Source organism: Aulostomus chinensis, chromosome 8 (assembly GCF_037954235.1).
Source record: "Aulostomus chinensis isolate RoL2024-O1b breed Wild chromosome 8, RoL_Achi_v1.0, whole genome shotgun sequence".
Lineage (NCBI taxonomy): Eukaryota > Metazoa > Chordata > Actinopteri > Syngnathiformes > Aulostomidae > Aulostomus > Aulostomus chinensis.
The window spans coordinates 18,534,328-18,549,110 of NC_141327.1; the positions used below are offsets into that span (position 1 = coordinate 18,534,328).

Below are 14,783 nucleotides of genomic sequence, written 5' to 3' on the forward strand. Positions count from 1 at the left end.
TGTGTGTGTGTGTGAAGTGGCTGAGGCAGGCTGACATGGCAGAGGGGCCTCACACTTCCTGCTTGGCTGCTCATGCAAGCCTTTTCTTCCTCTTTTCCTTCCCCTCCCTTTTCCTCTTCTCTCCTATCCTCTTCTTCCCTTCTACTCCTTCCCCTTTCTTTCCTTCCCTTTTGTGTCCATTTCTTTCCTTGCTCTTGCGCACCTTCCCTCTCTTTTGTCTGCTTCTTTTGCTCACTCCTTCTCTCTCTTATTTCACTATCCCTCCCTCGCTCTGCCTCGATGCTCGGGGGAAAGGGTTGTCATTGTACCATCGTGTTGAACCACTGAGCTGCAGCCACTTCATACATATGGAGACTGGGGCCTCATTGCTATTCTTTTTCTACTCCCAGACACACACTCAAACACACACGCACACACACATATAAAACACAGTATTATATTGCTTGACTTACACTCAGTACCTGTTGCTATACGTTGATACCGAAACACACGCAGTACCTGTTGATGGAGCTGACGCTGGGGACGCTGTCATTGTCACACACTCTCTCGGCCAGGAGCCTGTCCCGGATCTCCCAGGCAAACATGGTTGGGTTTTGGCGTTTGTAATCGGCAATCTTGTCGACCACTTTGGGTGTAGCAACCTTTGGTTTAGATCCCCCGATTACCCCGGGGCGGATACTGCCCGTCTCATAGTACCTGCCAGTCAAAGCACAGAGGATACCCATGATGGTTACAATCTTTAAATTCAAATTTCACCTCATTGCTTCTAGTCATACAGGATATTTTCAAATCAATTCAAGTGTGAATGCTCCTGAAATTAAAAACACTGAAAACAAAAATTTCAACTGTTATTTTTATGCATTAGGTTGCAGGGTGCAAAACGATACAAATTTTGCATTAATAAGAATTTGAACAGATCGTTTTTATGTGATTTCTTTCAAACCTTTCTTACTCAAGTACTGCCAATACAGTGGTGTCTGTTCAGTTCAGCCTCCAGCCCACTTATCCCTACTGAAGATACGAGTTTTGAAAATGGGTCACAAATATGTGGTTTCATCTTTTGAAAAGCTACATAATTTCCTCAAACAGCTGAGCGCTGCAGTTTCTCACAGACGTTTCCAAAACGTGAAAATCCTGCTTTCGCTGTGTCGTCCCCCCCCCCCCCCCCCGCCACAGATTTGATGGAAATGTTGACGTTTGTAGGATCTACTCAAAAATAAACTTCATTATAATCCGGGGGCAAGTCAGCTTGTGTAATAAGTGTGTCTCTTATGATGTATTATCTTCACTGCACTGATACAGCTAGCTACACCGAATACGTGATTGTAGCACCGGTTGTTGTTAAATTGTTTGCAAAAATAAGAAGCTGCTAAAATCCCATCATCACTGGCAGGACAATTTCAGTAGCATCAACAAAACTGAAAGTTCTGCTTGATTGCCCTGCACCGCTGATATATTTGCCCTTTATTTATTTGGATATTGTACCACTGCGTTGTCTTTTTGACATTCTCATCGCAGTCAGAATTGAAATCAAAACTCCTCGAGAATCATCCCGCATCCCTCTGTCCTGTGCACTTCTCCTGTGGTTTCCCCCGACTGTGCAAAAGGCTTCCGTTTCATTCGGTAATGACAAAGTGTGACGCATAGGTTTCAGTTGCTGAGTTATTGGATGATGCAGTTCCTATTCTGTAATGCATGTGGTTTGCACACAGATGAGGATGAGGGACTCCCTCTTCTCTGCTCTTCTCAAGGACGAAACTAAGTTCATTTGATCATTGTCTTTCATTTCTGACTGTTTTATTGACGTTGGTTTTAGCAGAACTGCTGTTTAGCTGGATCACTTCTGCAAGAGGGGTTTCCGACCTCAGCAGGTGTCACCAGGTGGGCTGCAGAATTTGGTGCAGCTCGCACACACATACCTGCCAGAAAGTATTTCTGACCCATCATTTGAATGGCTGTTGTCTCCTTTAGCAATTTCACATTGTTACACAGTGGAAGAGGGTGACACACACACACACACACACACACACACAAACCTACTACAGAGGGAGAGATTTTCATGTCCACCATGGCTATTTCATGAATGTATTTGCATGCAGAAGGGGCATGGGGGGCAGGGGGTGGGAGGACAGCAAATGCGCTACACAGCTTGCAGAAAAAGGGGGGATGCTGTGTGTGGATGCAAGCTGTCAGTCAGTCTTAAACCTGCTGCTCTCTCTCTTTCTCTGTCTCTGTCTCTCTCTCTCCCTCTCCCTTGCCACTGCTATACGGTAGAGTAATCCCTTCCGTGAAGATGTTTGTTTCTTTAAATGTGCCTTTCCTTGTCTCGCTTTCTTCCTCTCTGTGTGTGAATGTGTGTGGGTGTGTTTGTGCGCTGCACATTTTCACTATTCACAGCTGGAGTATGAAACACACCTAAAGCAAAAACAATCTATTTTCAAATGGAAAACTATTTAAATTATTCACAGGTGAATCATTGGTGAATAAACGAGCATGGTTATTGATATCTGCACAACGATGAGCCAATACACACACACACACACACACTCACACACACACACACACACAGGGTGGTAGAGTTGGTGTTTTTGTTCTGCTGGCACCAGAGAGACAGAGAGGAGAGGATAAAACACCCCCCCCCCCCCCCCCAGTAACGCTTCAGTGAGTTGAACGGCCAGGACAGGGGGGAGAGAGAGATTTAGAGAGAGAGAAGGAGAGAGAGACAGAAACAGGAGCAAGAGAGAACAATGAGCAACACATTTTTTGATATAGCTGAGGGTCGCTGTAGCTAATCCTTCCCCTCCATCCCCACAAATGGCCTCTCTTTCTCTTATTCATTTTTTCCTCTCCTCCTCACACTTCTTTTAACATGCCTTTTTCCCATTTTTGATTGTGTTCCTTGTTCTTGTCTTTCTCCCATTCTCAATCTCCCTCTCTTTTTTTTTGGTGCAGAAATATGGTGCCACTTTCATTTTGATGCTAATTCTAAAAAGTGATGAATCTTTTCCCTTTTGTCCCCCTTTCTTCTCTGGGGGACGGAACGAGCAAGGATTTACTTTCGAATTTAGCTTTGAAAGGCAGAGAAAGAGAGAGAGAGAGAGAGTAAAAGGGAGTGAGTCCAGACAGAAATATTGAGAGGGATCGAAGGAGAAGTACAGGATAAAGAGGGGAGAGGAAGACGAAAAGAAAAATGTGTGTTGGTGGAAAAGGAGAAGTGTAGAGACAAATGAGTGGCATGTGAAGATTAAGGTTGACAGGAAGGAATATGCAGCCCGTGCATTCAGGGAGACTAAATGGACACTTGATGGGTCTGTGTGACCCCACAGGAGCTTCAGTTTGATGACGCCCCCCAAAATTAACCTCACATTTTTAACTGACTGCATCTGGTTCATGCTCACTGTTAATAAGTGTTCTTGTGTCTTTTTTACCTGCCCAGTATTTTGCTGACGCATCCATGGCTGACTCGTAGCTGGCGTGAGATATCGCAGGGACGGACCCCTTGGTGAGCGAGCTCTACAATTCGCTGTCGCACTACGTCTGGAAGTGGCCTGCCATTTACGAACACACCTCCAAGCTGGTTCACTCCGCCATGTCCTGCAAGAGACGGGTGACAAAGTTTAGGTTCGTCATAATTGAGAGGGGTGAAATTGATGGCTTGGGAGGAGCTGTAGAGAAAGATAGAAATGGATTCCTTCGCTACAAAGTTCAGAATGAAGTTATTGGAAATGAAATGCAAATTAATTTTAAGTGACTGCATGTAAGTTGATCACAAATTAGAAAAACGGATTTGCTGAAGAATTCAAGAGATGAGAAGGTTTGAAATATCAACTTAAACTTCTTGATCTCATACGACACATCATCCAAAAATTCTACTTTCAAGCACTCACAAATTGATGCATTGACCTTTTTCCCCCGATGCATCACATCTTTATGACTCCAGAATGCAGATAATCAGCTACTCATACATGTAGTTTGAAGCTAATGGCGCCCCATAACCACCAACTATGAAGATCGGCACAACCGGACGAAAATATCTGTTTACAAACCCTAAAGCACATCATCCTGTGTGATTCACGTCTCTGTATGTCCAGCTGTATGCTCAGTAATCCACAAACACGTATACAAAGTATAACCTTTCCAGTTAGGCGCTACAGTGAACTGGTGCGGGAAGCACAAGCAAGATGGTTCAACTGAATGCGCCAGCTGGTCACACTCAGTGCTCATGTCAGCGTGGAGGATAATGAGACAGCAGACCAAACTGCAAAAGAAAAGGAGAAGGCGAACCATTTACAAGAAAGACACAGACATCAGAGGAAGACATGATTGCAGCAGTCAGAAACCAATTGAGGTGAAATTTCTAAAAAAGAAGGTTTGGTACAGTCGGTGGCGGGAGACACCAAGAAGGGGGGTGGGGAAAGAGGAAGTATGAATAATTTTTTTTTGGGGGGGGGGGATTTAGCTCAAATCAAAGGGTTTCCTGAGCATACGGCCAGATAAAGAAGACATGGATTTTAGAGAAGGATGGCTTTTAGAGTTTTCGACAGTTTTGCTGTTGTTTGTAGTCGGTGGTCATGGGGCGCTATGAGCTTCAAGCTAAATATACGTAGCTGGCTTTTTCTGCATTCTGGAGTCTCAAAGAAGTCATGCAACAGTGGGGGGGGGGGGGGGGAGCACATTTGTTAACTGAAGACATGTATTTCTGAGTACTTCAAAGGCAAAATACACTTTTTGAGTGAAGTACTAACATCTGAAGCTCCTCTAATTCAACAGACAAGAAAGAAAGTTTGGCAGGGAAAGACACGTGTCACAATACTGAAACCAGACAAAGTCGAGCGGGAGGTTAACGCCTGCATTCACACACAACAGCCACCTGCAGTCTTACTCACGCAACGTCACCTCAGTCGCACCAAGTTCTTCCTGTCCTCGGCTTAAATGGCAACTGCGCTCACTCCAGCGAGGCAAAGAAGGGCCGCTGCCAAGAGCCCAAGCCTAAAGGTATTCACAGTATTTTGTTGGCTTTGTTGCGTGTGAATCCGATCATCAATAACTGTTTGATTTAGTTGCTAAACACAGTGATAACTTCAGGAGAGTTCCACCCCCAGGAATCACTTTACTGCTGGGAATACACCTGCTTTCTCTCTGGCCGCCGATTTCTCTCACTCAGCATAATTATACTTTGAATATCTCAAAAAGCGCAAACTTTGCCCATTTTAACAAGGCAGACAAAGCTAAGACTTGCAGTAAATGAAGGGATTTTGATGAATTATTGATCGAGATGTAGCTCTTTCTGAGATGTACAGCTAACATTCCCTGGGGGATGAATGTACGCAGGCCTGCTAAGACTGATATAGAAGAGAATCGAACGTGTTGAAATAACAAACAAAAATAAATAAAATAGACAGAATGCAGAAGCATCCGGCAGCATGTTGAAAAGAAATTCTGTTCCAATATAAATAAGTGCTTCTTGTTCAAAAGGGAATAAAATTGAAGGGAATAGATGAGAACCAAATAGAAGAGATATTACAGTTCTGTTAGATAGCAATACAGTATTTAAATCCTTTGCTGTCATAATATAAACAATACAATACAACAGGAGAATGAGTAGAAAAAGTAAATTCAAGCAAGTATACTCATTGCAGTATGGATTGATTCAAACAGACTCGTCATCCCCTTCTCAATATGCGTGAGTATAATTCCAAATGTAAAGATTCCAATTCTGGCTCTACTTATTGGGTCTGATTCTCACCGGCTACCCATTTCGATTACAAATGATAACAAGGAGGAGGTGTAGATGCTATTAGATAACAAATTAACTTTATTTGTGTCACTGGTACCCGAGCATTTCAGGAACTAGATAATATGGCGCTCCTCAGTTTTCTCTATAGCCTCAGTTGCCTCTGTAGTGAATTGCACCTGCCGGGCGGTTAGCAGTTAGCTGTCCACGGCCCTATGAGACGTGCTCGCCAACTGCCATGTCAACAGTCATTCTCAAAACTATCATCAAGGCTGCTTGGGTTGGATATCATTTGAAAGATACTGATTCCCATATCAACTCCTGCTTAGAACTGAATTAAATTCCCAAACTGAGTCCTGAATTAGAAACCCAGGCTTTAATGGCGAAGCCGAGAACCTTCTGAACAGCTCACTAAAACCACACCTCTTCAGACTGTAGAAACCGGCCCAACCAACCAGCTCAGACCAGAACCGAGCTGCTCTGAGGTACCGCTAAAATCAGACCAAAGTGGAACATAGTACACTCTGATGTTAACAAGAGGAAGGGGGCTATTAAAGTGACACGAACACTCCCTGTCCCCAATGCTGTGTAGACTGTATGTATTCCACCAAAGGCAAGGCAAAGTATAAATAAACCACAATTTCTGTAATCCATTTTTTTTTTTGTATTACCATAGTGATTACGTCTTGAGGGGAAACACACACTCACACACACACACTCTAATCCTAGCTGTGGGGGTAATAGATTTTAAACACATGACCCCAGCAGGGATACCCCTTAAACACAAAGCTCTCCCCTGAACATGTCACCTTGTCCTTTTCTCCATCAGTATTAAATGAAGAAATACACAGAAAGAAAGACGGAGAAAAAGAGAGAGAGAGAGAGAGAGAGAGAGAGACTCCTCCAGCCTCAGTTAGCACAGAAACACAACAAGTCAAGAGCGGGTCTCATTCTGGGGAGCTTTTTCCAAACGGCTGATGTGGACGGTCACTTTCTTCCTCACGTTATGTCTTTTAGATAGAAGGGACCTCATTATGCAGATGCCTGCTGCCGTCAGCTGGATTTGAAAAGCAATCACTCTGTAAAAAGAGAGCAATATATAGACGGTCATAACCGTTTAGGCAAAAGCCACGAGTGCCGGGCGAAGACCAAGTTTCGCCGCTGTGAGATGTAGCAACAACTACGCTTTTAAAAGCGGATGTCAGGTCTGAAAGATGATGTCAACAGATCGCTGACTTTGTGAGCTGTGCGGCTGACAACAAAGCAAGCCAAGAGGGTGATAAGGGATTCGCTGCTTCCATTCTTAATAACTTACTTAAATTGATCTCTGAAAAGAAAAGAAAAAAAAAAACCCAAACGTTATGGATTTTCAATTCTAAATTGCTTGACTAGCCCTTTAATTCAGAGCTGAGGAGCACATCCAACCAGTGAGACTGGATGAATCCACTGTAGGGTTAAAAAAAAAAAAGCCAGAGAAAAAATACATTAAAAGATGTAAATATACTGCATTTGTCTATATATAAATAAGAAATGAGAACATGTGAGATTCAAATATGTCGCTGGCCGATCACAAACTAACATGGAGGTTAAAGCAGCCACGTCTCATCAGGAGTGGACTCCAACTTCCTGTCCTGCGATTGGAGATCATTTTGACAAACACATTTGACTTTAGGATCCAGAAAGCAGTTTTTATCTGCTTGAAATAACAAATTTGTTAGCTTAACATGTGTGACCCTGTTGGTGTTTTTGATGTAAATGAGGCTGTTTAGTCAATTCAGTTTATTCATAAGGCTCAACAGCACAATACACAAATTGGCCTTGAACAGTTTTACAATCTGTGTAGCAACTTCCACCGGCTACTTTGACAACGTGAGCGCTGACTGACTCTTGTAATTCTTCAGTCGATGCAGAGGGAAGCCTGCTGACCTACATGGACGAGCTTTCACTGAGAGAAAGCTTTGTTGCCTTATTATTATGCCCTGAAACCTTATTTTGTATAAAGTTCCTGCGAGGTCGTTCATAGATGCCTCTAGTCCTTTTCCGCCAGGTATCTGCAGCCAAGAAGACCCCCGCCCCACCCCACCCCATTCCCTCCCCCCCGGTCTTTTCAGATAAGAGTAAACGAAATGGTTCCTTTCACCTTTCCTATCTGGGCCGGGGCATGAAATACGCCTTGCTTTGTAAAGAGATGGAGAGGAATGACTTGTGACCTACAAAAACCTCACGATAACTATTTATTCACTTATCTGTGTATTTACTGTTGGCATTAGACGTCCAGGCCCTCAACACTCTTGGCTGCAGGGATTATGTGTTTGAAATTTATTTTCCAAGCCTATAAATACTGATCAGCATTTGTTTATCGAGCACTGTAGTATAACTCTCTGATATGTGTTCGCTCCTCTTTTTTTTTTTTTTTTTTTTTTTTTTTACACTTTACAGCGAGAAATGAAGCTACATTAGCTTGATCTTTTAGTTTTATCTTTAAAAAGAGGAGGGAAATGCTCCAAAATATCCCAGAAATGGTACTGAATCCCATTCCCACTGGATAGATGAAGTGTAAAAATACCTTTTTTAAAAAGAGAGATAAATTGTTTCATCTGGAGCAAGGATGTGGTGGAGGTTTCACCAAAGCTGCTTGGTGATGGAGGTTCACTGATTCATCTCACTGACCAAACAAATTAAACACTTTCTCACAGAAATTCAATCAGCACTGGCAGCTGGGGAGGTTTTTATTGCAAATTAGATACAAAGATTTTTGCCAAATTAGGGATCTTTAAAAGGCTCTTTCTCTCTCTCTCTCTCTCTCTCTCTCTCTCTCTTAAAAAAAAAGTTAATCTCAAGAGAGGAGGAGACTGTTGGCAGAAGCAGCAGTTTCATTTTCATCCTGGAGGAACAGAGAGGGACAGTCAGCCAAGGGACCAAGGGTCATTATGCATCCCTGTTGTATTTTATTTATTTACACTTTATAGGAGCTGACTTGAGAGCCCAGCACCTCCTTAAATGTTTGATTGATTCACTGTTTCCAGGAGGAAGGGAAAAAAAATACAGAGATAAAGCAGAATATATTCAAGCTCCCCCATCCAGAAAATAAGGTCCATTAGGCTCTCTGTCTCTCTCTTCCCGCCACATTCCTCTATGTCTCTCCTTCATCTCTCATCTGCCTCGTCACGGCCTGAAGACTCAAAAATAAAGCAACAACTCCTTCTCTCTCCAAGAAAAAAAAAAAAAAAAAAAAAACAGAACTAGAAATTACTTTTGGCTGCAAACCTGTATGGAAAGTTGCCTGCGAGAATACAGATGAAGCAAATTTCCTTGAGCAAACAGAGGAGATCTTTGAGATGTGGCAGGCAGGCGGACGTATGGAGTCCTATTTTTTTCCCATTAAATGCGGAATAATTATTGTTTTGTGTGGAAAGTGACGGAGGTTTGTTGTGCCGTATGGAGAGAGAGGAAAAAAAAAGGGAAAGCAAAAATGAAAATTACAATTTTAATTAAAAGTTGAAAAAAAAATAGACAAATAAATACAGCTGCAGCTGCCCATCTTTTTTTCTCCTTAAGTTTGCATGACAGGGAAGCAAGATGGGATTTTTTTTTTTTTGGATTAAAATGTTTTTATTTATTTATTTAGTAGCTCCTTTGAGTTTAGTCACGAGTCAAGTCATATAGGCCAGAGCCTTACATACTTAATATTCAGCATACCTCCATTAACATCACAATGTGTGATTATGAAATTCAGCTCATTATCATCACAATTACCTGAAATTGTTTTTTTTAACTGCCACATATCGGTTGTTTATGTGTGGTTTAAAAAAAAAAAAGGAAAAAAAAAAGCCAGAAATGTTTTTTTTTGTCTGGGGGAAGGGGGTCTTTTTCCCCATCAACATCGATGATCACACAAAAAACCAAATAAATCAGAAACTGAAAAACACAATGCAGCAGAAATCCTCTCGTGAAACAAGAGGCGGACGCTTATTTCATCAACATCAACAAAAATAGATGAATTGATATACTTAAATAATACATGTCAGCTTTTGAGGGAGCATAACACAAGTGAGTGTGTGTGTGTGTGTGTGTGTGTAAATGTGTATGTATGTATTCTGTATAAAATCCTCATCGTTTTATAAGTTTGATTAAACTTCAAATCTCCTGGGACATGAAATTTTAAACTAATTTATTAGGCCACACGCACACACTCGCGCGCAGCAGCAACATCTCCACGCGTCACAGTCGATTCGAGCAACCTCTCTCTCCACCTTTGACATTTTTGGAGCTGTAATCTTTTTAAAGCGTCTCCGAACTTTGACTTGAGCTCCGCTGTTTCCGTCAGCAGCGCGGATCATTGGCTTTGGTGAAACAGGCAGGGAGAGGAAACATGTTTTGTTCCCGTGTGTGTGTGTGCGCGCGCGCATGCATGCATGTCTTTTCTTTCTTTATTTAATCCTGCGGGATCACGTACCGTGGGAACGTCCGTCACTCACACAACACCGGTTCTTCACTCCGCTATTAAAGTGCAGTAAAAGGTATCATGCTCAGTCGTTACACGCTAAAATGCAGGAGGAGACCTTTTTGTAGGCCAAACATCGCCCATCACGCACGCGCACGCGGAATTGCAAACGGCTCGAATCTGTTCTTCCAACGTTTGCTCTCGTCTCTTAAGATAGACGTGACAAGTCGGTTGTCATGTTTTTGTTAACGTAACTTCTTTTTTTAAACTACAACTCCATTCTAGCCAAAAATAGCGGGAAAAATCAACAAATATCTACCATTAAAATGAGCGTTCATAAGTTTGTGAAGTTTAAATCACGGATTCTGCCCCCCCCCCCCAAAAAAAAAATTGAAAGCTTGTTTTTTATTTATTCATTGATTTCCAAATGACGGGGATGTTGACAAGGTTGCACTTCTACCATGATCCCATTTCGGGGGAGTGAAGGGAGACAAAACGCAAAGCAGGGGCCGCCAATCCACAACTTTTGGTCTCAAGTACCTGCTGAAGTGCCCTTGAGCAACACCGGTGCTTGCTGCTAGGCTGAAGCTCTGTGTGTGTGTGTGTGTGTGTGTGTGTGTGTGTGTGTGTGTGTGTGTGTGTGTGTGTGTGTGTGTGTGTGTGTGTCTTCCGACGTGCTGGCCAGTAAAAGGAACCTTTCCCCGCGGGGGGTCACCAGAGTCCCGCCTTGATAATATTATAAGAGCGCTTGCAGCAGCCTCGCACCTGCAGTGGCCGTCTGTCTGACCTGGTTATGCGCAGAAAACACTGCGGATCAAGTTCAGCTTTTAGTCATGCTTTGTAACCCCGATGTCTCTCTCTCTCTCTCTCTCCCTCTCTCTCTCTCTCTCTCTCTCTCCCTCTCTCTCTCTCTCTCTCTCTCTCTGACCTCTGCAACTCCTCTTCCCTTCAAAGGAGAGGTGCAGCCTACCAACACGAATACAACAGGCCTGCAGTACAAGCCGAGCCACATGTAGTTACGATTTCACGACTCACCAAAAAAAAAAAAATCACTTTAGTTCCTCAGCAAATTGTGAGATGCGTTTTACAAAGTTTGAATGTGCAAAAAATATGTATATAAAAAAAGAAGAAACATAGACTCAAATGAATTTCGGCTAACTTAGAAATGTATGTATTGTACAGTACATAAAAACATAATTAAGGCCTCCGAATTTTCATGTAACCACACACTTGGGGGGGAAAAAAATCTTCTAGAGTCGTTATAAGTTCTCCACTCCAGTATGAGATAATTCACTCAAAGAAAATATGCAAAGTATGACTTGGTTTGTTTAAAGATTTTGAAATTCCTCGCAGCATCTTGAGTTCAGTCGGAAATAATTGCCAATTAAAGCGCTATTTAATTTTCAAAACCCCATGAAGGAAATGTATCTTGGTTGAGTGTTTTTTTTTTTTCCCTTTCAGTTGAACAAAAAAGAAAAATAAACTCAAGAGCGAGGATGTTTTGCAGCTGGACATGCAACCATCCGCTGTTACTGTTGCCTCAGCTCGGGCTGGAACATGCAGGTGGAGGAAGTTAAAGACGCGTGAACTTACTGTGCATAGCCGCAAACGGGTCGTGCTTACAGTGAATCTCCATGGGTGAAGCGGGGCTGCAGCAGCAGGGCCCCCGGTGCAATACGAGGAGTCTTAGTCGTCCCGCTTGACAAACCGTGACCTCCACTGAATGGAGAGGAGCAGCAGTTCCCTTCAAGAAGATCAACTTCTGTTTCTCAATCAATTCGAAACTTTTTAATTGGCTGACTGAGCCTGGATGAAGATTTACGCAAACGAAATTAAAAAAGGGGGGGTTATTATTATTATTATTATTATTATTTTAAATTGACCGGAAAATGCGTCAAAAATCTGAATCAAAGTCGGGTTCCCTCCATGTAGGGACGAGACACCACAGGGGTTCTCCGGAACCAGAGGAGGGGAACGGGGCGTCTCATTCTCTCAGCTGCTCGTCTGCTTCAGTCCACAGATGTCCAACTTTTTTCGCAAAAAAAAAGAAGAAAAAAAGATAGAATATATAAATATAGAAAGCAAACTTTCTCCTTTTTCTCTCTCCCTCTCGGTCCTCTCGGTAAAACTTTCTCTTCTCAGTCTGTTAGGAATCAAATCGTTTACGACAATAAAATATTTATCCACAGTTGCTGTTTTTTTCTTCCAGGTTCTTGGGTGCCTCACATACAATCTCCCATCAGTAGAGCGACTGAGTGCCCGCGCCTCATATCCACCGTGTCAACAAGAAAAAAAGAGGAGAGAAATGTTTTGTTGCGAAATCAAAAAAAAGAAAAAGAAAAAAAAGGGTTCTCGATGGAGGACTCGTGTTATCCTGAAACGCAGCTCTGGGTTCTCCCTTTCTGTCTCTGGACCACCGGAACTCTGCACTATGCCGGACTCCAGGTTTGAGTGAGTTTGGCGACCAATTTCTTCACCTTCGACAACAACTCGTTACCTTTTTTCCCTTTTCTTTTTTCCCCCGCGCTCACGCCAGTAGAACACCGCGATTGAGGTGTAAATATAAATACAAGTACACCGGAGAGCACGAGTCCACACTGGCGCAGCCCGCGTTTCAGGACCTGCTCTCGTGCGGACAGCGCCCGCGCTCCCAACCCCCTGGAACCCTAACCTCCACGCGCCGGCCAGCTGCTCGTCACTCACAGCCAATCCAGCCAATCACGACGCGAGCGCTACTTCAACGTCACCGCAAGGAAGGCGGGGCCAGGGGGACGAGCTGATTGGCTGACGTGAATCCCGTGGGCCAATGACGACGCGTATGTTTTGTCTGCCAGCCAATGGGAAGGCTCGGCGAAGCAACGCCGGGTTTCGGTGAGTAGACGATCGTATGTTTAATTTCAATTAACTAAGTAAAAATCCTAATGCCTCTATAGCCATTTGCGCTCAATTTATTCATGTCAATATTAAATGGCTAATTAATTGAGTATTACTAAAAATGAGGCTTAGTTGCAGCAAGGTTTTATGAATTAGACCTCGGTAAGTCAAATATGCATCTTACTGCATTTAAATAAGAAAACGTGAAACCAAAAAAGGGGCCTTTTTGAAACCAATGTGAGCTGAGCGAACCGAAATACATGTTTGTTTTCCTCCAGCCAGGCCGACAGGAGGAGTGTTAGGAAAACAATAGGCCCTTGCATAATTTCAACCCCTCATCACAATGATATAAATCCTTTGCTTGAGGAGAATTGAGGGGGAAAAAGCCGCTCAAAAACATGCATTCCCGCTCATTACCTAATTGATCCAAACGGATTTTAATGAAATGCAATTGGCGAGCTCCGCGTCTTCACTCCAAACTGAGAGAGGGGGGATTCAATACATGCGCGTCCCACCTGATTTGAGAGGGCATATCGGAGCCTCGCCCCTGTAATATTAACCACACAAATAGCCTTAAGCATGAGCCAAATTAAAAATAGGTGTTATTTCCCTTCTTCCTGTTTTTAGACATTTAATCATTTGAGTTTCTCGGTGGGTTTTTTCTGCCTCTTGCGCGCATTCACGGATTAGAGGACAGAAACAAGCATGTGACCTCCCTGTCATCGCTGACTCCGTCTGTGGAGAGACTGTTTACTACCAACACCACCGCGAAAACATCCAACAACAACAATCATATTTCACATGTATCCTCAAAAGACTTGCAGGCTTGATGTACCTCAAGGCAATGCATCAAATCCTGAAAAGGTCAGTGTATGATATATGTATGAGTTTATTTAATTTATGATTTTTTTTTTATTTGTAGATTTCTTCTTTTACACGATTGGCTTATGCGCCTGTCATGATGTGTACTTCTAATCAACTGTCTCATTTTGAAGCCCCCCCCCCTCCCCCCTCCCAAAAACAAACCCAATAACCTCCAATCCAAATACAGGAGAAGTTAACAAGCAAACTTTTGAGTTTCTTTTTTTACATTTCAGTTAAAATTGAAATATGGGGGTTTCTTTTTTTGCTGTGTGTCGGACGTGTGAATGTTTATCAGATGAGCCACGAGGGGGCGTTCAACATTGAACACACACACACACACACACACACAAACTTTCCAACAGGGGCCTAAGTGACACAACGTGTAAGCCAATGGGCCTGTATGGAGGAACTATGAATAGACAAGGTACAACATCAGTACATATTAACGATGTACATAGATAATAACGGTTTGACCTGTTAAATAAGACAAACCCACTCCATCTTTCCAGCCCACATCTCTAACATTAAACAGGACTTCATGCATCTCCATTGATTTCATGTTACTGCTCTTTAATCCACTGCTGTCAGGAAAGAACAACCGCAACATTCCCACTAATCCTCATTCATTATTCACATCTCTGTCTTCAGTGCTTTATACATGAATTAGAAGGTCTCATACAAATCTGACAGGCAGCAAAATTTGAGTCAATTTTATTTGGTTTGTTTAGGGTTTGGTTTTTGTTTTTTTTTTTAAAGCCAAATCGGGAAACAAACAACAGGGTGTGCAATCGGAGGACATTTAAAATAGCTTCATGCAACAGAAGCAGGCCTGCAGGAATCTGGAGAGACGGAACAAACACATTTTGG

The 14,783-nt window shown here is 42.8% G+C and overlaps 1 protein-coding gene and 1 long non-coding RNA gene across 2 annotated transcripts in view; one reads left to right on the forward strand and one right to left on the reverse strand.

Moving 5' to 3' along the window:
- Window positions 1-11,814, reverse strand: part of pax5 (paired box 5) — a 41,776-nt gene extending 29,962 nt beyond the window's left edge. Inside the window, exons 1-3 of the mRNA XM_086211452.1 lie at window positions 11,772-11,814; window positions 3,429-3,594; window positions 499-696 (exon numbers count right to left, since the gene is read on the reverse strand). Coding sequence (XP_086067578.1) covers window positions 499-696; window positions 3,429-3,594; window positions 11,772-11,814 — 407 coding nt within the window. The remainder of the gene's footprint in view (window positions 1-498; window positions 697-3,428; window positions 3,595-11,771) is intronic.
- The window catches only part of LOC147257485 (uncharacterized), a 52,775-nt gene extending 37,992 nt beyond the window's left edge, over window positions 1-14,783 (forward strand). Inside the window, exons 2-4 of the long non-coding RNA XR_015117604.1 lie at window positions 3,437-3,621; window positions 12,388-13,049; window positions 14,673-14,783. This is a non-coding gene — a long non-coding RNA (uncharacterized LOC147257485). The remainder of the gene's footprint in view (window positions 1-3,436; window positions 3,622-12,387; window positions 13,050-14,672) is intronic.